Source organism: Stegostoma tigrinum, chromosome 3, assembly GCF_030684315.1.
Source record: "Stegostoma tigrinum isolate sSteTig4 chromosome 3, sSteTig4.hap1, whole genome shotgun sequence".
In the NCBI taxonomy this organism is placed as follows: Eukaryota; Metazoa; Chordata; class Chondrichthyes; order Orectolobiformes; family Stegostomatidae; genus Stegostoma; species Stegostoma tigrinum.
In genome coordinates this window covers 87,163,138-87,186,999 of record NC_081356.1, presented here as the reverse complement: position 1 = coordinate 87,186,999, position 23,862 = coordinate 87,163,138, and the positions used below count along the sequence as shown (strand labels likewise).

Here is a 23,862-nt window from a genome sequence, read left to right as displayed (position 1 = left end):
GCCAAGCAGATACATAGGAACATCACCACTGCAGGTTCCACTCAAAGCCATTCAATGTTCTGACTTGGAAATCTATTGCCATTCCTTCAGTGTTGAGTCAAAATCCTGGAAATCTCTCCCTAACAGCATTGTGGATCCACCTACAGCATACGGACAGTCGTGGTTCAAGGTGACAGCTCACTATCACTTTCTCATGGGGAACTAGGGATTGGCAATAAACACTGGTCCAGCCAGCATTCATACTCCATGAGTGAATAGAGAAGTATAAATACTCTATAGAGATTTTATTTCTGATGGGGGTACAAATCCACACATTACATTTAAAGTAGTGCACTTTTCAGAATTTATTCCATACATGAATGGACAGAACACATAAAGGACATTGGTTTTAGGCAGTGAGGACATGGAAATTTGAGGAGCTTCATCCTCTGTTTAACTGTTGAGCACAATTCTTGGCTGGATATGTGCAGGGCATTGACGGATTGCTTAGTCCCACCCACACCATGTTGCTTTGGCTTGTTAATGTACATGCAATCTTGTACTGGAGTTTCACCAGGTTGGCACCTCATTTTAAGGAATGCTTACTGCACCTCAGGGTACATTCTTCTGCATCCTCTGAAACAGGTTTGACTCCCTGCCTCATGATAATGGCATAGTAAGTCAATATGCCAGGTGTGTTGTTTATAGATGTTGTTAAATGAAACGCTGCAGTTGGTAGTGGCTTGCAATGCTTCGTAGATACCCAGTTCAGAGCTTTAAGTATCCATTTTATCTGTCATATAAAGTGTCTTAAAGAAACTCCTTTACAGAATTTTAATCATGCTCTGAAAGAATTCTGATACTTACATGGGGTAGCCATTTATGAGCTCCATGACTACAGCATGTCTGTTGAAATCAACTGGTTTGGGAACAGGGAATCCTCGGTCATATAATGCCTTGACACAAATAAAACACCACAAGTGAACATACTGCTCTTGATTAAATTAACTGTCTGAATATTTAATCTGCTTTAAGATTGTAAAATATCTGGCTGATATTATGTACATTTTGTTTAAACGTGCAACGGGATCTTGATCAAATGGATCAACAGGCTGAAAAAATGGCAGATGGAGTTGAATCTGGATAAATGCAAGGTATTGCATTTTGGGATGGCTTCTACAATTAATAATAGGGCCTTAGGTAATGTTGTAGAAAAGGTACCTAGGACGCCAGTGCATAATTCTTCGAAGTCTGCATCACATTATATAGGGTGGTTAAAAAGGTGTTTGGCATGCTTTCCTTTATTGCTCAGTGCATTGAGTATGGGACTTAGGAAGTCATATTGAGGTTGTACAGGAATTTGGTGAGGCATCTTCTGGAATACGGCGTCCAGTTCTGGTTGCCCAGTTATCGGAAGAATATTATTAAGTTAGAGGATTCAGAAGAGATTTACCAGGATGTTGCCGGGTGTGGAAGATTTGAGTTAAAACGAAAGGCTGGATATGCTGGGACTTTTTCCACTGGAGCACAGGAGGTTAAGCAGCGACCTTATAGAAGTTTATAAAATAATGGGGGATATAGATAGAGTTGATAGGAGTTGTCTTTTCCCTAGGATGGTTGGAGGGGGGGGGGGGCAGTGGTGGAGGTGGAGGTGGATTTCAAAACCAGGAGCCACATTTAATGTGACAGGGGAAGGATTTAAAAAGGAAAAGACAGCAGAGGCAATTTTTTTTTTCTAGATGTGGGTACAATCACAATTTTTAAAAGACATTTGGATAAATACAAGATAGTGAAAACTGCCGATGCTGGAGTCTGAGAAAGTAGTGTGGAGCTGGAGGAACACAGCAGACCAGGCAGCAGCAGAGGAGCAGGAAAGCTGCTGTTTTGGGTTGGGATCCTTCTTCAGAAGTGAGGGAGGGGGAGGGGGCTCTGAAATATATAGAGGGGCAGGAGTGATAACAGGTAGATAGTGCAGCGGATAGGTTGGAGCGATGACGGACAGGTCAAGGATGCAGGGGTGAAGCTCGTACAGGTGACTGTAGGTATGTAGGGGTGGGGGTGGGGCTGGGACCTGCCCACCTAACTGACCAATTCCCACCCCTACAGTCACCTTTACTAGCTTCATCCCCGCCTCCTTGACCTGTACGTCTTCTCTCCCACCCTATCCGCTCCACTATCCACCTTTTATTACTGCCCCACATCTCTCTATTTATTTCAGAGGCCCCTTCTCCCCATTTCTAAAGAAGGGTCCCAATCTGAAACAAGATAATAAAATGTGAGGCTGGATGAACACAGCAGGCCAAGCAGCATCTCAGGAGCACAAAAGCTGACGTTTCGGGCCTAGACCCTTCATCAGAGAGGGGGATGGGGGGAGGGAACTGGAATAAATAGGGAGAGAGGGGGAGGCGGACCGAAGATGGAGAGTAAAGAAGATAGGTGGAGAGGGTGTAGGTGGGGAGGTAGGGAGGGGATAGGTCAGTCCGGGGAAGACGGACAGGTCAAGGAGGTGGGATGAGGTTAGTAGGTAGCTGGGGGTGCGGCTTGGGGTGGGAGGAAGGGATGGGTGAGAGGAAGAACCGGTTAGGGAGGCAGAGACAGGTTGGACTGGTTTTGGGATGCAGTGGGTGGGGGGGGAAGAGCTGGGCTGGTTGTGTGGTGCAGTGGGGGGAGGGGATGAACTGGGCTGGTTTAGGGATGCAGTGGGGGAAGGGGAGATTTTGAAACTGGTGAAGTCCACATTGATACCATATGGCTGCAGGGTTCCCAGGCGGAATATGAGTTGCTGTTCCTGCAACCTTCGGGTGGCATCATTGTGGCAGTGCAGGAGGCCCATGATGGACATGTCATCAAGAGAATGGGAGGGGGAGTGGAAATGGTTTGCGACTGGGAGGTGCAGTTGTTTGTTGCGAACTGAGCGGAGGTGTTCTGCAAAGCGGTCCCCAAGCCTCCGCTTGGTTTCCCCAATGTAGAGAAAGCCGCACCGGGTACAGTGGATGCAGTATACCACATTGGCAGATGTGCAGGTGAACCTCTGCTTAATGTGGAATGTCATCTTGGGGCCTGGGATGGGGGTGAGGGAGGAGGTGTGGGGACAAGTGTAGCATTTCCTGCGGTTGCAGGGGAAGGTGCCGGGTGTGGTGGGGTTGGAGGGCAGTGTGGAACGAACAAGGGAGTCACGGAGAGAGTGGTCTCTCCGGAAAGCAGACAGGGGTGGGGATGGAAAAATGGAAAAATACCGCCCCAAGAGGATCCCCCTCGTTCTCACACACCACCCTACCAACCTCCGGATACAACGCATTATCCTCCGACACTTCCGCCATTTACAATCCGACCCCACCACCCAAGACATTTTTCCATCCCCACCCCTGTCTGCTTTCCGGAGAGACCACTCTCTCCGTGACTCCCTTGTTCGTTCCACACTGCCCTCCAACCCCACCACACCCGGCACCTTCCCCTGCAACCGCAGGAAATGCTACACTTGTCCCCACACCTCCTCCCTCGCCCCCATCCCAGGCCCCAAGATGACATTCCACATTAAGCAGAGGTTCACCTGCACATCTGCCAATGTGGTATACTGCATCCACTGTACCCGGTGCGGCTTTCTCTACATTGGGGAAACCAAGCGGAGGCTTGGGGACCGCTTTGCAGAACACCTCCGCTCAGTTCGCAACAAACAACTGCACCTCCCAGTCGCAAACCATTTCCACTCCCCCTCCCATTCTCTTGATGACATGTCCATCATGGGCCTCCTGCACTGCCACAATGATGCCACCCGAAGGTTGCAGGAACAGCAACTCATATTCCGCCTGGGAACCCTGCAGCCATATGGTATCAATGTGGACTTCACCAGTTTCAAAATCTCCCCTTCCCCCACTGCATCCCTAAACCAGCCCAGTTCATCCCCTCCCCCCACTGCACCACACAACCAGCCCAGCTCTTCCCCCCCACCCACTGCATCCCAAAACCAGTCCAACCTGTCTCTGCCTCCCTAACCGGTTCTTCCTCTCACCCATCCCTTCCTCCCACCCCAAGCCGCACCCCCAGCTACCTACTAACCTCATCCCACCTCCTTGACCTGTCCGTCTTCCCCGGACTGACCTATCCCCTCCCTACCTCCCCACCTATCTTCTTTACTCTCCATCTTCGGTCCGCCTCCCCCTCTCTCCCTATTTATTCCAGTTCCCTCCCCCCATCCCCCTCTCTGATGAAGGGTCTAGGCCCGAAACGTCAGCTTTTGTGCTCCTGAGATGCTGCTTGGCCTGCTGTGTTCATCCAGCCTCACATTTTATTATCTTGGAATCTCCAGCATCTGCAGTTCCCATTATCCCCAATCTGAAACAACTGCTTTCCTGCTCGTCTGATACTGCCTGGCCTGCTGTGTTCCTCTAGCTCCACACTATTATCGCCTGAATAGGAAAGGTTTGGACCGATATCGGCCAGGAGCAGGCAGATGGGACTAGTTTAGTTTGAGATTATGTTTGGCATGGACTGGTTGGGCTAAAGGGTCTGTTACCCTGCTGTATGACTCTATGACTACCATTGTTACTAGTAGTACTTTGGTCTTCACACTAATGTCTGAGAGAAAGGTTTAAAAATTCTTGTGCTGACATCCAGTGGCTTTTTAATTGAACTGCATGCAACTTCTCAATGCAATATCCCATTCATCTTGTCAGTTAAGTGACCGGGATTTGGACATTGTAAAGGCCTATCATGGGGCTCACGTAAAAATCTAACTTAACTACAGCTTCACACAGCAAGTGTTATATTTTCCGTGGGCTGGAGCAAATAGCAGTTTCTGTTTTGAAATGGAACTCTGCAGCAGAATTTCACATATAAGTAATGAACCTTAGAGAAGGGAAATGTGGACCAGTTCTGTCTTCAAACAGGAGTTGTGCCAGTTAAAGAATAATTGGAACACGTCTGAAAGTCTTACTTTAAAATTGATCAGTAGCTTCTATTTTAGAACAGGGGAAAACAGTTCTGAAGGTGCATCATAGGTGGAGTCATTCCCTTAGTCTTTTTCAACTACCTTTCCTTCTTTTTCTCCTCTCACTTCATGCTTGCTTTCTTTTCTCTCATCTTGACAAATTTGTGTTCAAATAGAAGATTGCTGATGGCAGATAATGTGACAGGGAAAGAACTTTTGCAGAAATTACTTGAAACATTATATGATGATAGCACTCCATCTTATTACTATTGCTTCCCTTTCGGTCTTGGGCATATTAAAAGTTTTCCACTATTCTTAGGATAAATCTTGGGAAATTAATCAGATGCATTTCAGAAGGATTAAATACCTTCATATATGCATATTCTTTCATTGCTGCAAGACGAGAGAGATAAAGCCATGACATTTTTTGTCTGTGTTTGTGGTAGTCACGTTTGTTCTTCAGATTCCGAAATGATGTACGACCCAACCTATGCAGTTTTAAAGCAAACTGTTCTTCTTCTTCATTTGCAACAATATAAATATCTGTAACAGATCAATACAAATTAAGATACTGTTGGTCCAAAGAGGACTCATTGGATATAAAACATTCACTCTGTTTATTTCTCTAAAGCACGTTGTTTCTTAGTTTCTCCAACATCTGCAATGTTTATTTCTAATTAAGAATCATTGCATCTGGTCAGATTGCAACTTTTAGGACCTCATTTACAGTAGTTGGATCAAAAATGGACCAGCTCTCCTCTATCGTAAATATGCACCATGAGCTGAAGAGTTCGTAGGTTGAAAATGGTCATAGAAAACACAAAGCATAATCCCAGGTGGTGACAGCTCAGTCAAGTCAGATCCCAAAAGGAACCCTGGCTTGATAAATCATGTGCTTAATTCTTCCTGTTATTGAGAGTAGATGCCAATCACAAACATACTCACACAACGCAGATGCTCTTTAACAAAACAACACAGTTTCATTACTTAAAAGGAGAGAAACATAAGAATGGCTTCACCCCGTTCTCCAACATTATCCTTTCACAGATAATCAAATCCAGAGAAATTTCACTCGTACTGTATCGGAGAGATTTTATTGGGCTGATTCCTCCCAGTTTCTTTTTCTTGGCCTGTAGAGACAACTTTTTGATTTGTTTCTGAGTCTACGCGTATGGCTTTCATGTGTTCAGTTCTAACAACATGAATATTTTTATTCAAAAACTTTCCTGGCTTGGAACTGCCACAACACTAAAATGCTTCAGCTGTGGTGACTGTCTCTCGTGAATTAAGACTTGAATTGCCTCCTAGAAGAATTTTTCTCCCTTCTGACTTGAACTTCTGGAGAACTTGAACCATCAGTTCTAAAGTCAAAACAAAAGTACTTAACTTTATGGTCTATTGTACACCCAACTGTATAAACATTCCATCCATTAAACACAGATGTTCTACAAGGCACTTGACTGCAGCCACACACTTTGTTTCAAATTATTTTTTGACCAGTTGAAAGAAAGCTCCCTTCTCAGAACTGAACTACATCAATTTGCTTTTATTTTGCATCCAAATCCCGAAGTATAATCAATACTGTGTTTTTTTTATCATAATCATCTAGAATACCATTATATCTTTTTTCCTTAAGCATCACAAAAGTATACAGCCAAGAATGCATTATAAAAGGTCTAGAATGACAAATTAGTAAGAAGTGACAAAATATTACAAAGCATTACATGATTTACATCAAAGCTTATTCTTCCTGTAAGTGCAATGTTAAAATTTCCCAACTTGTTTCTGTTTAAGAACATAAACCAGTGAATGTTGAAAACAAATATCAGAGTGCAACACAAGGCTGCAACAAACTTAGCAGTATTGGATGGCAGGAGGTCACAAGTGCCATCTCAATATGTAAGGTGAATATACCTCTAGACATATTCCCAGATCCCATTTCTAACAGAAAAATGAAACAAAGAACAGCAGATGCTGCAGAACTGACAAACAAAAACAGAAACCAAAGAAACACGGGTTTCCTCAGATGCTCTCCACAGATGCTGTGAACAGACTTAAGATACAAAGGACAGATCCTGAGAGGTTCACTGAAAAGTCAGTGTAAGCAGCAATAGACTCGTTGATCTGTTTAAAAAGACCAAAATCAGTACTAACCAGACTCATGACTCTCTAAATAAAGATATATTTAACATTTTACTCTTACACAAAATACAGTTTTAGTTTCCAATATGCTTAGTATATGCATTTGGGCACTTTATAATAGTCTTCCCTGTCTCAGTTACTCAAGGCGATGTTGGTAAGCTGTTTTCTTTAGTTATTTAGCTTTACTTTAGTCTTGCAACTTACCATTCACAAAGTGATTCCTTAATTTCAAATATTGTGCAAGCTCAATAGTTTTTATTTCTTACCAGATTCTTTGCCAACACCCATTTGATTTCCAACTGAATTAAAGACATTTCGTGAAGAAAGAGTTTTCAGGGCGAGATAATCATATCCAGTATTTGTCAATCGATAACCCTGAACCGCTGAAAAAGAAATAAAGCAATGACACTAAACAGACATGAATAGAGAACTGCTGGAACATTTAACTCTGCTTTCTCTCCACAGATGCTGGCAGATCTGATGAATTTCTCCAGCAACTTCTGCTTTTATTTTGCTGAATACCCTTGTTTAGTTGAATTTTAGGTCATTTCCACTTCCAGTTCTCCATCCTACAATGTTGCAATTAAATTTAAAGAGCAACACCCATGAGACATTTTACTGCTTTCTGCCTTCAAAATTAACTTAATACCTAATCCACCACACTCATTTTCTCTTGGACAGCAAGGGAATGGTCGTGGATGCATTACATACCAGCATTTGTGCTGGGTATAACCTATGGGTAAGCAATCATTTGGCTGTTCCGAAGCCTTCCTCCTTCAATATTTTGTTGTAATCTTCTCATCCTCCATTGAACTTTAACTTTGTTTGTACACTTCGCACAATATCAAATCTTCTTTTTGCACACACATTTAATTATTGCAATCTCCCACTCTACACAGATCTCTTTTGACTGTTTCCATCCCATTCCTTCATTTTTCTCTACTCTCTGCCTGCTCCACAGCTGTTCACCTCCAAAATCATTCACCTGTCAAAATATTAACATCAATTTCTCCTGTACAACTACTGCCTGACTGGCTGAGGGATTCCAGAATTTTCTGCACTGATCTTATCTCAACACTACTGAATGATGATGTAAAAGGTACAACTTCTCAAGTTTTAATCTAAAGCTAATTTAAGCAGCTTCTACAGTTGTAATATGATGAACATCGTGCATGATTTCTACAATTTTGAGGTCTAAAAGATTGCTCTGTTTTCAAGCTGCTTTTAATTATGGTAAAATGAAAGGAGTCACAGCCAGTTTTAAAGCCTGGTTGAGGGGGCTGTGTATTCTCAGGTATTGAGTGAAAATCCTGGAAATCCCTTACTAACAGCACTGTGTGTATATACTGACATCGAATGCAGCAGTTCAATACAGTAGTTCATCACCACATTCTCAAAGGCACTTAGGGATACACAATAACGTGCTGGCCTAGCCAGTGAAAGAATATTTTAAAAAATGCAAGAAGGGGAATGGGAGATCTGTGTGTTTACAGTGGTTAGGGCCCACATCTCCAAATTCCCAAGAAGATGGCAATTTCAATTTGTGAACAATTATGCTTTAAACTATTTAACTTAATTCCAAGGTAAAAGTACTGGGGTCTAAAGAAAAGCAAATTAGCATTTCTACCGGCTTACAAGGTACATGCAATTCATACTGAAAAGCCTGGGCTTTTAGAGGGGACAGATAGGGCTCTTATGGCACAGTGGTAGTGCCCTACCTCAAAAACAGATCCCCACATCAAAATTCTACCTGCTCCAGACGTGTCATAACATCCCTATACAGGATGACTTTAAAAAAAACATGTGGTGCATGGTAGAGTCCATTCCACTGAACTAGGAGGCATTGGAACAAATCCCACTTGCTTCAGATTGCATTATATGATCCCTGAAAAGGCTGGTTAGAATTTTTCCAGACGGTTAAAGCTATCAAAGTATCCTAGAGCTCTTACACTCAGACCCAGAAGTGAGGGAGCAACCAGAGGCTAACCGTCTATATGGTTCACCCTGCAAGTGTGTTGGTGGAAACTCACATTTAGATTGAAAACAACAAATCTGTTAGAATTTGAAACATGGCTAGAAGATTTGCCCAGCTTGCCCTGAAGAAAACACTCATTGTGAAAGTCAGTTCTGGGATTACAAGTTATGAGGCTAGGAAAGAACAGAACTAAACCATTTGGAGTCCAGAATCATTTTAGACTGGTTCTGGGAGAAAAATTGAATGGCTACTTAAGGGACAATTAACCAATGGACAAGATTGTCAGTTGTGTTGAAACTAAAATAAGAAAATCCTGTTTTGGAATTTAAGATATAAATTACATAGAAAAGCAATGTTTAGTGAAAGCATTTTCATCTGTTACAGTCTACAGGTCTAAAAACATGAATTCTTCTTGCGTCATCCTTTCAGTTAACCAACTAGAAGTTTAAATTTATAATCTGTTAACAATTTCTACTGAGATTGTGATGCAATGCACGACCTCCCAGAGTCTTTATGTATTCAAACTACATGCCTCCAGAGAATGTGCCCACTTCTACAGTCAAGGTGGTCCTCAAGTAGTACCCCCATGTATCTACCGCCCTGGACCTCCAATGTGGTAAACGTTGAATGTTTGTAGAAGTTAATGAAGCAGCCTCAGTTAATTGCTGCAATGAACACAGTAAATATTTAAAGGTGGTGAAAGGAATATCAAACAGACTGTTTTGTCCTGAAGGATTGGGCTTCAACTGTTGTTAGATCTGGACTCAAAGCAAATGGTGGTAGACCACTACACTCCTGAGATTATGCGTTACTTGTCTCCACATTCCCTGGCAATGATATGACATGTGCCAAAGCTGACTTTCCAGGCATGGAACCCACATTGATTGACCAGGCCTAGTTATTAACACGATATGATCTCAACACCGGTGTAGGTCTAGCAATGACAGCACATTTTGTTGGGAATGAGAAGCACATAGCAGCAGGCTTGCTCCTGGCCTTTGGCCTGTCTGTTGCAGAGCAGCAACATTCAATACCAGAGGCGAAAGTCTTTTATGCATCTTTCATATACCAAAAAAGCTGTAATCTTCAAGTCTTTACTGAGCTTGAAACAAGGTTCAAGCACCTAACAATCATTTGTTCAACATGCCATTTGCTATCAAAATACACATGGGCATAATTCTAGAAAATGGAAGCGGAGGGCAAGGCTTGGCCCAAAAATCTCACATCAAGAGGCCCACTGTACTTTGCAGACAGTGGCCCAACTTCTACCCTTTTCAAGGGATGTTTGGAAATTTCAGAGAAACGTATTAAGAGTCAAAATAATTGTATCACTGGTACTTTTGACTTGATCTGCATGCCTGGTTTTATCTGGGGACAAAACAAAGCCCGGATGCTCATTAAAGCTGAGCATAACTATGAATTGTGCAGTCACACTTCAACAATCAAATTCTAAAGCTTTAGAAGAATCTGAAAATCAATTCTTAGGCTTTAAATATATTATTAAAATAAACATAATATGTAGAATAACATATTCTGGTCCTTTATTTTAGTGCCTTACTAAAACGCAAGCTACTAAACAGGATTTAGCAAGAAATCTGAATTTTGCACTGTTGGAAGGGGTATTTGTCTCAGTATCATAAAAAGGTTGAGGTAGTACAAGCATCACTCCACACGCTGAAATGCTTAGTTTGTGTACAGTTCAGTGAAATTAGTATGTTTTAGGCAACAATAAGGCATAAACTAAAGCACCACAAACAAAAATTAACAAGACCAGCAAATATAAAAGGATTACTGATACTGAAAAATGAGAAACTCAAGTTCCAAAATTTCACTAAGACAAAATATCATAGGACAACTGATTCGATCTGTTAATTTTACTAAGAACTTACTTTTTGTTCTCTCGTAAGCCAACAGTTTGTGTTTTACCAATTCACGCAGGATCTTGTTGCATCCACCATGTTTAAGGTTTGATATTGAAGCAATAAGACTAGGTGGAACAATTTCATGATTCTTCATTCCCATTTCGACCTGTACAGTAATAAGAGCAAAATAAAGATGAAACTATCAATTTAGAAGATTTGGAATAGATAAAAATAAGACAGGATTTCATTATAGAATCATTATATAATCCCTATAGCGTGGAAATATGCCCTTTGGCCCAACAAGACTACACCAACCGTCAGGGCATCCCACCCAGACCCATCCCCCAATAACACGCCTAATCTGTACATCCCCGAACATTACGGGCAATTTAGCGTGGCCAATCCACCTAGCCTGCACATGTTTGGACTGTGGGAGGAAACCAAAGGACACCCACACAGATACGGGGAGAATGTGCAAACTCCACACAGACAGTTTCCTGAGGGTGGAATTGAACCAGGGTCCTTGGAGCTGTGAGGCAGCAGTATTAACTGCTGAGCTACCATGCTGCCAACTGAAAGAAAATGTAAAAAAAATCAAGGTAATTACGTGACTAGCTTACTACTACCTATCTCCCACAAGAAGACAGGCAAAGTAAACATCACAGGAAAATCTCTAGGAAATCTCTCTCAATCCTAATCAGAGGAGTTGTTGAGACCCTCAATTATTACTATTCACAGGAACCTACAAGCTATATTTTGTAACTTGAAATGTTATTAAGAATTCATCCTAGCCACTTTTAAAGGTTGACAGGGTATTTCTTTGGTAATTTGTTCCCAAGGCCAAAATCAAAACTCCCTGTCTAATGGTATTGGGGTTCCGTCTATAGCACATGGATTGCAGCAGTTCAAGCAGGCAGCTCACCACCAACTTCAAGGGTGAATAGGAATAGGCAATAAACACATCCCATGAATTAAAATGACTTCTTGCCAACCTATTTTTATTTATTCTTTTCATGGAATATGAACTTAGCAGGCAGCAATATTTGTGGCCCATCCCTCATTGCCCTTGATCCCGAGTAGCTTGCTACACACACTTAATGGGGCAGCTATGAGTCAATCACATTGCTGCGGGTCTGGAGTCACACAGAGGCTAGATCTGGCAAGGACAACAGACTTCCTTTTCTAAAGGATGTCAGTGAACCAGCTGTATCTTTACAACTCTCAGCAATAGACTCACCATCACCATCCCTGGGAATAGGTATAAATTTGCGATATATTCATTTTTCAGTTTAAATCATGACAATTAGCTATTAATCAATCTGTTAAGATATATGCGTGGAGCAGGAAGAACTTGAACCTGAACATTCTAGCCCAGAGGTAAGGACACTACTACTGCACCACAAAGGCCCTAATTCCAGATTTATTACCTGATTTTAAATATCGCCAAGTGCCATGGTAGAACGTGAACCTATGTTCCATATTATTAACTAGGGCCTCTGGATTACTAATCTAGTGACACTATCATTATGTCTCTTTATTATTGCCTTAAATCTTCAGTACAGATTTGAAAGGAGAAACCTTATACGAAAGACCAGCTGGTTTTCCATAGCTTAAGTGGACAGAGTTTGAAAGTTCATGCCCCATTATACTTCATTGAAGTCATACTGAAAAATTACTCATGAGTGGGCTAAAAAAGCTACCATCATAATTCAATAATCTTATAAAATTTACAAAAAAAGTGATCACTTGGCAAAGCAGGAAACTGGCTCAATTGGGGCCTGTTGAGTATTTTAAAATTTTAGTTTTTCAGCATCTGCTGTATTTGGCTTTTGTAATTATGCTTACTTGAGTCCCAGTTCTCTTCCAGGAACTTGATGAGATTTGTATTTGTCTTTTTTACCTTCTCTACTGTTATTGTTTCTGTCAGCAACTCTCTACTTCTGACATACTCCCCATGAATTTCATTTGAAATTTCTTCTGCCATGTTTCGGATCCAATAATGATTACAGATATCTCCAACATATTTTTGTTCTTTGAAGCACCACTCTCAGTGCATTCTATGTAATGCACTGTCACACTTACCCTCAACCTCTCTCTTCACCCACCATCAAAAAGCTATCCTGATCCATAGTTGAATTTCATTCTTCATCTCAAGTAATGCTTTCACGAAAATAAAAACCTTTCCAACAGATGTCAAGGATTGTAATCTTTTCTAAATTTAGGCCAAAAGAAATAGGAACAAGAGTAGGCTGCTGGGGCCTCTCAAGCCTTCTCCATGCAACAGGATCATGACAGATCTGACATTCCTCACAACCACTTTCATGCCCTTTAATTTGTAACTCTCTTCTGTCAGATCCAACCTTAATGCAATTAAATCTATTGATAAGCTGCTTTTGTTCGGTGAGCTAATTATTACCATAGTCAAGTATCAACTGCTTTCTGCTCTTCCCTCTTCTTTCCTTCCTCTGCTTCAACAACAACTTGCTGAAAATGTTTCAGCTCTTAACTGTTTCCAGATCCGACAAAAGTTGTTAACGTCACTTTTTCTTTTTCCATATATTTGGAATATTTCCAACGTTTTCTGAGAGTTCGATATTTACTGAGACATTAAGTACTAAAAATGATTAATGTGAAAATATTCGCCAGAAAAAAGCCACTGTGTTATATCTTAAATGACTGCCTGTGGCATAAAACGTATCAAGAACGTGTTCGCTTCCTCCGCTCCGAGAAAAGCAGCGGACATTGAACTAACAGATAGGGCAAGCGATTTATTATTCAGCAATTCCATTAAACTCCATTTTTTAAAGTCGAAATTATGCTGATGAGGGAGCACATCGCAGCCAGTTTATAAAACAGAAGGATCTGATATAGAGATACCTCCTTATGGTAAATCACGCAGCCCCTCTGAATTACATGTGAACTTTAATCGAGCACAAACCGAGTTCCGACAGGCCCGGACCGGCAACTTACCCCAACCAGCACTCTGAAATCATCTTTCTGTAGGTACCTCAGCAACACTACGTTCAGCTTCCCCATCGCTGAGACCGGCGTGAGGTGGAAGACAGAAAGGAAGAGAAAATTGCAACCTCAATCCCTTTATAACAGAGTACGGACAGACAGAAAACACAGGGCCTTCCCAACAGCTGGATCTCACCCGGCTGTGCATGCGCACTCTCTACCAGGTCCTCAAAGATACTTAGTAAAATTCACTATTCAGTTCGAAATAACAAACACAGTCTCTGAAGACCTCCATAATATATGAATTTAATATTATGATTTGAAACAACGAGATTAACATTGGAGTACTGGTCCTATGGATGCGTATCGCAGTGTTAGATTTGTGTTTTGTGCTGCCAGGGCCTGGAGACGGTTGGGTTCGCGGATTCGGAACGCTGATCATTGGAGTTATTCTGGTTATAGCTCGGAATCATGTCATCTCTCAGGAACAGTCGGGGCCGAGAGCTGCCGCCCAAGATCCCGGTGCGTACGTGTCCACTGGTGTCCGTTTTTATTAGGCAGTCCCTGGGCAGTGAAGATGACTTTCCTTCACTCGGCTGTTGTGAAAGTTCAGTGCTGGAACCACTCAGTCCTGCCACAGGTGGGGCAAGGCGGTATTTGCTGGAGCCAGTGGGTGGGATGCTCGGGCTTTCGCACGCTGCATTCCGCTTGGCCTTCCTCAACACCTGCCGCAGACGATCGAAACGGTTGGCATTTTCATGGGGATGCTTCTCCTCCAGTTTGGGCTGTGTTGGGCTTGCAATTCCCGCTAGTCAGTGGACAGGGGTATTACTTTCTTTGAGGGTGCTAATGGCTTGCAGAGGGAATGGTTCAAAGCCGCCCCGAAAATTCGTCACAGATTGGTGGGAACCTCAAGCCCAGGAGTGCCCAGACGGGTGGCAGAAACACCTGTGAAACCCTTGAGCTGTCTAGCTTTTCTCCCACCTATCTGCTCCTCCCACCGCACTGACGAACCCCCATCCCAACTCCCTTGATCATGACCCCACCCCCGAGCACCAAACCATCATCATCTCCAACACCATCCATGACCTCATCACCTCAGGGGACCTCCCACCCACATCCTCCAACCTCATCGTTCCCCAACCCCGCAACCCCCACCAAGCCCATTTCTATCTCCTTCCCAAAATCCACAAACCTGCTTGCCCTGGTTGACCCATTGTCTCAGCCTGTTCCTGCCCCACCAAACTCATCTCCACCTATCTGGACTCCATTTTCTCCCCTTTGGTCCAGGAACTCCCTACCTACGTCCGTGACACCACCCACTCCCTCCACCTCCTCCACGACTTCCAATGCCCTGGCCCCCAATACCTCATTTTCACCATGGACGTCCAGTCCCTATACACCTGTATTCCTCATGCAGTTGGCCTCAAGGCCCTCCGCTTCTTCCTGTCCCGCAGGCCCGACCTTCCCCCTCCAGCGATACCCTCATCCGCCTAGCTGAACTCGTCCTCACCCTCAACAACTTCTCTTTCGATTCCTCCCACTTCCTACAGTCAAAGGGGGTGGCCATGGGTACCCGCATGGGCCCAAGCTATGCCTGCCTCTTTGTAGGTTACGTGGAACAGTCCCTCTTCCGCATCTACACAGGCCCCAAACCCCACCTCTTCCTCCGTTGCATTGACGACTGTATCGGCGCTGCCTTTTGCTCCCCAGAGGAGCTCGAACAGTTCATCCACTTTACCAACACCTTCCACCCCAACCTCAAGTTCACCTGGGCCATCTCCAACACATCCCTCACCTTCCTGGACCTCTCAGTCTCCATCTCAGGTAACCAGCTAGAAACTGATGTCCATTTCAAGCACACTGAGTCCCACAGCTACCTAGAATACACCTCCTCCCACCCACCCTTCTGCAAACATTCCATCCCCTATTCCCAATTCCTCCGCCTCTGCCACATCTGCTGCCAGGTTGAGGCATTCCACTCCCGCACATCCCAGATGTCCTCGTTCTTCCAGGACTGCAACTTTCCCCCTGCAGTGGTCGAGAACGCCCATGACCGCGTCTCCCACATTTCCCACAACACATCCCTCACACCCTGCCCCCACCACAACTGCCCCCAGAGGATCCCCCTCGTTCTCACATACCACCCCACCAACGTCCGGATACAATGTGTCATCCTCCGACACTTCCGCCATCTACAATCCGACCCCACCACCCCAGCCATTTTTCCATCCCCACCCTTGTCTCTCTTCCGGAGAGACCACTCTCTCCGCGACTCCCTTGTCCGCTCCACACTCCCCTCCAACCCCACCACGCCCGGCACTTTCCCCTGCAACCGAGGAAGTGCTACGCTTGCCCCCACACCTCCTCCCTCACCCCCATCCCAGGCCCCAAGATGACCTTCGATATCAAGCAGATGTTCACCTGCACATCTGCCATTGTGGTATATTGTATCCATTGCAGCCGGTGTGGCTTCCTCTACATTGGGGAAACCAAGCGGAGGCTTGGGGACCACTTTGCAGAACACCTCTGCTCGGTTCGCAACAAACAACTGCACCTCCCAGTCGCGAACCATTTTAATTCCCCCTCCCATTACTCAGACGACATGTCCATCATGGGCCTCCTGCAGTGCCACAATGATGCCACCCGAAGGTTGCAGGAACAGCAACTCATATTCCGCTTGGGAACCCTGCAGCCCAATGGTATCAATGTGGACTTCACAAGCTTCTAAATCTCCCCTTGCCCTACTACATCACAAAACAAGCTCAGCTCGTCCCCTCCCCCGACTGCATCCCAAAATCAGCCCAGCCTGTCTCTGCTTCCCTGACCTGTTCTTCCTCTCACCCATCCCTTCCTCCCACCTCAAGCCGTACCTCCATTTCCTACCTACCACCTCTTCCCGCCTCCTTGACCTGCCCATCTTCCCTGGATTGATCTATCCCCTCCCTACCTCCCCACCTATACTCTCCTCCCTTCCTATCTTGTTTTCTCTCCATCTTCGGTCCACCTCCCCCTCTCTCCCTATTTATTCCAGTTTCCTCTCCCCATCCCCCTCTCTGACGAAGGGTCTAGGCCCGACACGTCAACTTTTGTGCTCCTGAGATGCTGTTTGGCCTGCTGTGTTCATCCAGCTCCACACTTTGTTATCTTGGATCCTTCAGCATCTGCAGTTCCCATTATCCCTATCTACACTCACCTTTACTGGCTTCATCCCTGCCTTCTTGACCTGTCCATCTTCTCTTCACCTATCTGCTCCTCTAGCCACCTTCTATCATCGCCTCCTGCTCTCTATTTACTTCAGAGCCCCTTCCCCTCCCCCATTTCTGAAGAAGGGCCTCACCTCTATATAGAGGAGACCATGTTGTGAGCAGTGAATAGTGTAGACTAGATTGAGTTAAGTACAGATGGATTGCTGCTTCACCTGGAAGGTGTGCCTGGGGCCTTGCTAAGACCACATTGGGATCCCCTTATTAAGGATAGATACTGGCAGCATCTGTGGAGAGAAGCAGTGGAGTGAGGATGAAGATTGGCACCTCGGTAACAGAATTCAGAAAAAACGTCAATATCTGTCCGTGGATGTCTGTTTAAATAATGAGGTGAAAGTGAATTGTTTTGGTATATTCAACAACAAACAAAAGTAGTCCTGCCCCTTTAAAGAAATAATCCTGTATCAAAAGTTAAGGCGTTCACATTTAATAAACCCATAGACCATACAAAACAGAACACATATAGGCCATTTGGCCCCTGAAGCCTCCTCTGCCATTCATTAAATCTTAGCTGCTCCAATAACACTCATCTGGATGAATAGTAAATTTTCAATCTAAAATTGATTGCTTTTTGTTATCCATAAATATTAAACAGAATAGTCAAAAGCATGTGTGTTGAGTTCAATCCCAAATCAATCAAGAAATCAAGAAAGTGGTGGTATTGTCCCTACATGTGAGTCAGGAGGCCTTGAATCAATTCCCACTTGTTCCAAAGCTGTGCATCTCTGAAAACGTTGGTTAGGCTCTAAGAATTAGGAACAGGTGTAGCTCATTCAACCCCTTGTATCTGCTGCATCATTCAGTAGAATCATGGCGGATCCAACATTCCTCATATCCATGTTTCCCCAAAGCTCTTGGTTCCCTACTGATTGAGAATCTATCTGACCCAACCTCAAATATACACGAGGACTCTGACCCCACAGCTCTGTGTAACAAGGAGTTTCAAAGGCTCCCAACCCTCTGAGGAAAAAAAATCTTCCTTATTTCAGTTTTAAATTGGTACTCCTTTATTCTGAGATTAAGCCTCTGGCCCTAGATTCTCCCACAAGGGCAAAGATCCTCTCAGTATTTACGTTGTCAAGCCCCTTAAGAATCCTGTGTGTTTCAATGAGATCACCTCTCATTCTCCTAACCAACAATGAATAGAGTGTCAACTTGTTTAGCCCTTGTTCATAAAATAATCCCTCCATACTAGGGATCATCCCAGTGAACCTTCTGCAATGAAATGAGATGTTTCCTTAAATAAAGGATCCAAATCTGTTCACAGTATTCCTGATATGGTCTACACAAACACTTTCTATAGTTGCAGTAAGACTTTCCTACTTATACTTTCCAACCTCTTCGAAATTAGGGCTAACATTTCATTAACTTTCCTGTGCGCTAGCTTTCTGTGTTTCATGCACAAGTACTCCTCACGTCCCTTTGTGTTGCAGCTTTCTGCAGTTTTTCTTCGTTTATATAATACTGTTATTTTGTTTTCCCTTCCAAATTCTCACATTTTCTCACATTATACTCCATTTGTCAACATTTTGTCGACTTACATAACCTATCAATATCTCTCTGCAAACTGTTTGTATCTACTTTGCAACTTGCCTTTCCATCTATTTTTGTTTCATTTGTGAATTTGGCTATAGCGCATTAGCTCCCTTCCTCCAAGTGATTAATACATGTTGTAAACTGTTGCAGTCCCAGCATTGATCCGTCTGGAGCCCCACTGATTAAAGGTTGCCAACTGCAAAAGAACCCCCTATCCCCGTTCATTGTTTCCTGTCCATTAGCCAGTTCTCTATCCACAGCAATATACTGCTTCCAACACTATGGGCTCCTATCTTGCGACTGAACCTATTGTGAGGTACCTTGTTGAAAGCCTTCTGGAAGTCAAAATGCAACATACCTACTGGTTTCCCTCTGTCCACTCTGCTTGAGACTTCCTCAAAAAAGATCCAAAAATTAGTCAGCCTGTAATGGTAAGGTTTTTACCTCTGTTATCTCTGGAGATGCTGCCTGACTTGTTTGGTGTGGTCAATATCTTCTATTTTGTGATATACGATTTTGAAACTCTGGGGTATATTTTCTACTGCCCTGACTTTCATTGGTTGAAGTTGCACATGGGGGCGCTACGGAATCACCATCAGTGCACTCAGAAGGATTTGACTGAACTAAATTTTCCTGCAGGAAATTTTACTATGCCTGGAACAATCCAGAAGTTTCCATAAAAGTTGGAGACTTCGGATGAAATTAAGTAAAATGGCCCCAGCTACATTTACACTTTACATTCAGCAAGACCCTGACCTAATGTCCCCAGCACCTGATGCTGCTGCCCCAGACGATGGGACGCAAGACCCTTCTGGGAAGCTAGCTCCCCTACCAAATCCCCAGGATCCAATACCATCCACCCTGCTAGCTAACACCCTGTGTCCCAGCACCCGACATCTATCTCTCCACTTCATCCACTGGAGCACCCAATTCCATCCTGACACTGTCACCAGATCCAATACACCCTCACCATTGGACCTGTCCCATCCTGACCAGACCAGCCGAGTCTTGGCACCCCTTCTGTTGGACCCGATCTCATTTCTTTCCTCTCTTTGCTGCCACTAGCAGACATGATTGCCCTTCCACCCCCATTGGATCTGATCCCTTTGCTGGGTCTGACCCACCATGCTGCTGTCTCCCTCCCCATGACAGACCTGATTTGACCGGCAGCATCTGATCCAAACACCCCTGTCTACACTCACCATCCCTACCCCCTCCAGACTCAACATTTCCAGTCCACTCCAAATTACCATAAACATGTATCTGCCCCCTGCCTTGACACCTCACACCTTGGCAGACTACCCCTCTCTATCTGCTACCCTACCCCATACCAGCTGACACCCCATGTACCTGGTGTACCACTTACCTGACTTCCTAGCTCCCCTACCCTAATCTGGCATCCTACCATCCCTTTACCCTAATGTCACACTCACCTTATATGTGAAAGAAATGTCGTGCTCCCTTCTTCTGTTTAAAGAAAAGGGCTGGAGTGACAATCTACGTCTTGGAAAATCTAGTACCTGGCCTCAGAACATGAATGTGGCATGATTAAATATTTTTTAAGACGAAGGTATACAGATTCTTGTTAGGCAGGAGAATCAAAGGTTATCAGAGTAGACATAATTGTGGAATTTGAAACTCAAACAGTTCACTTATTATCTTATTGAATTGTGGTTTCACCTTGATAAGCCGAAATGTCTGCTTTGTTTCTTATTTCATGTCATATATCCTCGCAATAATTGGCTGTGCAGTCCCAGTGAATCAGCTTTAGATTAAGTTCCCAAAGTAGCTTGGCCTCAATCTCTAAAATGAATCCAGGGAAACATAGGGTGAGAGGACTGCAGGGTGGTTGTCGTGTTTTATTATTCATTGAAGAGCAGTTATGGGAACATTCACTTTTACATGGATATTGTATGGAATTGCGGTAAAGGCTTCAATTGGTGAAGCTACAAAGCAGAACAATATGCGTGCCAAGCAGCTCTCTGATGAAGGGTCTCGGCCTGAAACATCAGCTTTTGTGCTCCTGAGATGCTGCTGGGCCTGCTGTGTTCATCCAGCCTCACACTTTGTTATCTTGGATTCTCCAGCATCTGCAGTTCCCATTATCACTCACACAGCATTAGCAACAAGCTGTAAACAACAGGCAAACTTAAAAAAATCAAGTGTCAAACTGGTGTAGCTGCAACAGGACTACTTGTGTGACAAACAGCACAAACAGCAAATTAATAAACAAAATATAATAATTTTAACACACAATGAAAATATGTTTTTATAAAATAAGTGATAGACAGAGCTAAACAATTCCATTACCAACAGATCAGATTTAAGCTGTGCAGTCCTGCCACATCCAGTTGTCAATGGGGATGGACAGTCAACAGCTCAATGGAGGAGGAGGTGAAATCATGTGGACTGCAGTTCACCACCATCTTCTCGAGAGCAATCAGGGACAGGCAATTTAAAAATAAAATTGGCCAGCCTGTGACACCCATGTCCCATGAGTGAATAAAAAACAAATCCTATCCTCAGTGATAGATACCAGCATATAAGTGCAAAAGATAAAGCCAAAGCATTCACAAAAATCTTCAGTCAAAAGTGCCAAGTGGATGATGCTGTTCATCATAGATACCAGTCTTCAGCCAATTTGATTCACTCCATGGGACATCAAGAAACAGTTAGAGGCATTGAAAATTGCAAAGGCTCTGGACCTTGGCAGTAGTCACTAACAGTACTGAAGGCTTGTGCTCCAGAACTGGCTGCATCCAAGCCAAGCTGATCCAGTACAACTCCAACACTGCCATATACCCGACAATGTGGAAAATTGTCCAGAGGTGTTCTGTGCATACAAAGTAGGACAATCAAAACCCAAATCTAATTACTGCCTCATCAGCCTACTCTTGATCATTAGTAAAATGATGGAACGTATCATTAACAGTGCTATCAAGCAGCAGCTACTCGGCAATAACTTGCTCACACATTCTCAGTTTGGGTTACACCAAGGCCACTCAGCTCCTGACCTCATTTCAGCCTTGGTTCAAACATGGATGAAAGAATTCCAGAGGTGAGGTAGGAATAACATCTCTTGATGTCATGGTTGCATTTGACATCAAGGAAGTCAATACAGCGAGGGATATCAAGGATTCCTAACAAACTGGAGTAGTAATAATCGGGGGAATGCCCGCCGAAGGTTGGAATCTTAGCTGACACATTGGAAGTTGGTTGTAGTTGTGGCTGTTGCAGGTCAGTCATCTTAGCTCCAAGACATCTCTGCAGGAATTTCTCACCTGCTTTATTAGTGACCTTCTTTCCATCATATGGTTAGAAGAGAGATATTCCCTGATGTTTAGCAACATCATGACTCCTTAGATCCTGTTCAAATGCAACCAGACTTGCGCAGTATCCAGGCTTGAGCTGAAATGGGGCACATAACATTTGGTCTACACAACTGCAAACAATGTCCATCTCTAATCAGTGAAAGCTAACCACTATCCCTTGATATTCAATGGTTTTACCATCGCTGAAACCCCACAATCAACTTCCTGACCGTTACCATTGACCAGAAACTCACTTGGATTCACCATATAAATGCAATGGCTACCAGAGCAGGTCAGAGCTAAGGAATACTGCAGTGAGTAGCTCACCTCCTGACTCTCCAAAGCCTGTCTACTGTCAAAAAGGCAAAAGTCAGCAGTATGATGGAATAATCTCCTCTTGCCTGGATGTGTGCAGCTCCAACAACTTGACACCATCCAGGACAAAGCAGCCTGCTTGATTGGCACCACATCTGGAAACGTTCACTCCCAACCACCATTGAACTCATAAATGCAAAGTGCACCACCTACAAGAGGCACTGCAGAAATGATCCTTAGACAGCACTTACAAAACAATAGCCATTTCCTTCTAGCAGGATAAGGGCAACTGACACATGGGAACAGCACCAACTGCAAGTTTCCATGAAAACCACTCATCATTCTGACTTGGAAATATATCACTGTTGCTTCACTGTCACTGGGTCAAAATCTTGGAATTCCCTTCTTAATGGCATTTTGGATATACCTACAGTGCATGGACTGCAGCAGTTCCAGAAGACAGATCACCACCACCTTCTTGTAGCAACAAGTTACGGGCAATAAATGCTGACTCAGCTAATGATGTCCCCATCCCATAAGTGATTTAAGTTCTGATGGGATTGTTATGATGCTAGTTGTAACAGTGCTGTACCAATTTTCAATATTCGGCCTACCCTGCCTCATCTTCTGTGCTTGGATGCTTTTAGCTTTAATCATTTATTGACTATTTAGTTAGCAATACTCTGAAATTAAATATAAACTTTTTTAAAAAAAAATATTTGTTCGTTAGCCGTGGGGGATGCTGGTTGAGTCAAATTTACTGGCTATCTTGCCCATAATGATGAGCTTCTGCATTAGCAGCTTCCATTATGATGTTTTGGAATTTCTTGATTTTTATCCAGATTTAATAATGGAGCAGTTATATATGTTCAAGTTAGAATGTTCTCCTGGAGATGGTGGGCTTCTCACAACATTGCTGCCCCCATCTCTCTGAACTCTTTGTCAATATTGTGGCCACGTATAAATCACTAATAGAGTAAATTGAGATGATTGAAAATCGAATAAGTGTAAGAATATCTTATGATATTCCAAATCACTGCTTAATATGTCCATGTTTATACTGTTCAAACATTGCTGTCTATATTTATGGGTTGCAGTGCTTATTTAAAAATTAAAGTCCCATAATGAATTTTCAGTGACCTCTGTACATATAGAGGAAACCATTGTGATACTTTTTTTATTTAACCTGTTTTGACTACAGAATAATATTGTTTTTGAACCTCATGTTATTTAAGACATCAATGTTACAGATCTTATTTGTTTACTAAAATACAAGTTGACGGCCGGAAATGCATTGGAAGATTGTGCAAGTTAGTCATTTTGAACATAATGGATTATGATTAATTTATGAAGCGATCATTTATTGGGATTTTTAATTGAAGAAAAGAAAAAATACTAGTGTAGAATTAAAACAAAATAGCCAAAATTTTGTGGTTACTGGTGAAACGACTGCATTCACAACTTACCTTAATGTCCTGTTGACCTCCATGGCATGGATTAGGATATTACTGTGACTGGAGGGTTTGAATTATAAGGAGAAGCTGCATAAACTGGAACTTTTTCACTGCAGGTAGGAAGTCGAGGGATGACC

General features: G+C 43.4%; 2 protein-coding genes across 5 annotated transcripts in view; one reads left to right on the top strand and one right to left on the bottom strand.

Moving 5' to 3' along the window:
* Positions 1 to 14,058, bottom strand: part of riok2 (RIO kinase 2 (yeast)) — a 30,428-nt gene extending 16,370 nt beyond the window's left edge. For all 4 annotated transcript variants that reach the window (XR_009445575.1, XM_059644734.1, XM_059644735.1 and 1 more), the window contains exons 1-5: positions 13,856 to 14,058; positions 10,913 to 11,051; positions 7,315 to 7,431; positions 5,274 to 5,449; positions 847 to 935 (exon numbers count right to left, since the gene is read on the bottom strand). Coding sequence is in view for 3 of the 4 variants with exons in the window: in XM_059644734.1 (XP_059500717.1) it covers positions 847 to 935; positions 5,274 to 5,449; positions 7,315 to 7,431; positions 10,913 to 11,051; positions 13,856 to 13,921 (587 nt within the window). In the remaining variant the exon portion in view is untranslated. The remainder of the gene's footprint in view (positions 1 to 846; positions 936 to 5,273; positions 5,450 to 7,314; positions 7,432 to 10,912; positions 11,052 to 13,855) is intronic.
* Positions 14,059 to 14,245: 187 nt separating this feature from the next.
* The window catches only part of LOC125451045 (uncharacterized), a 145,817-nt gene continuing 136,200 nt past the window's right edge, over positions 14,246 to 23,862 (top strand). Inside the window, exon 1 of the mRNA XM_048527729.2 lies at positions 14,246 to 14,365. Coding sequence (XP_048383686.1) covers positions 14,315 to 14,365 — 51 coding nt within the window. The 5' untranslated portion in view covers positions 14,246 to 14,314. The remainder of the gene's footprint in view (positions 14,366 to 23,862) is intronic.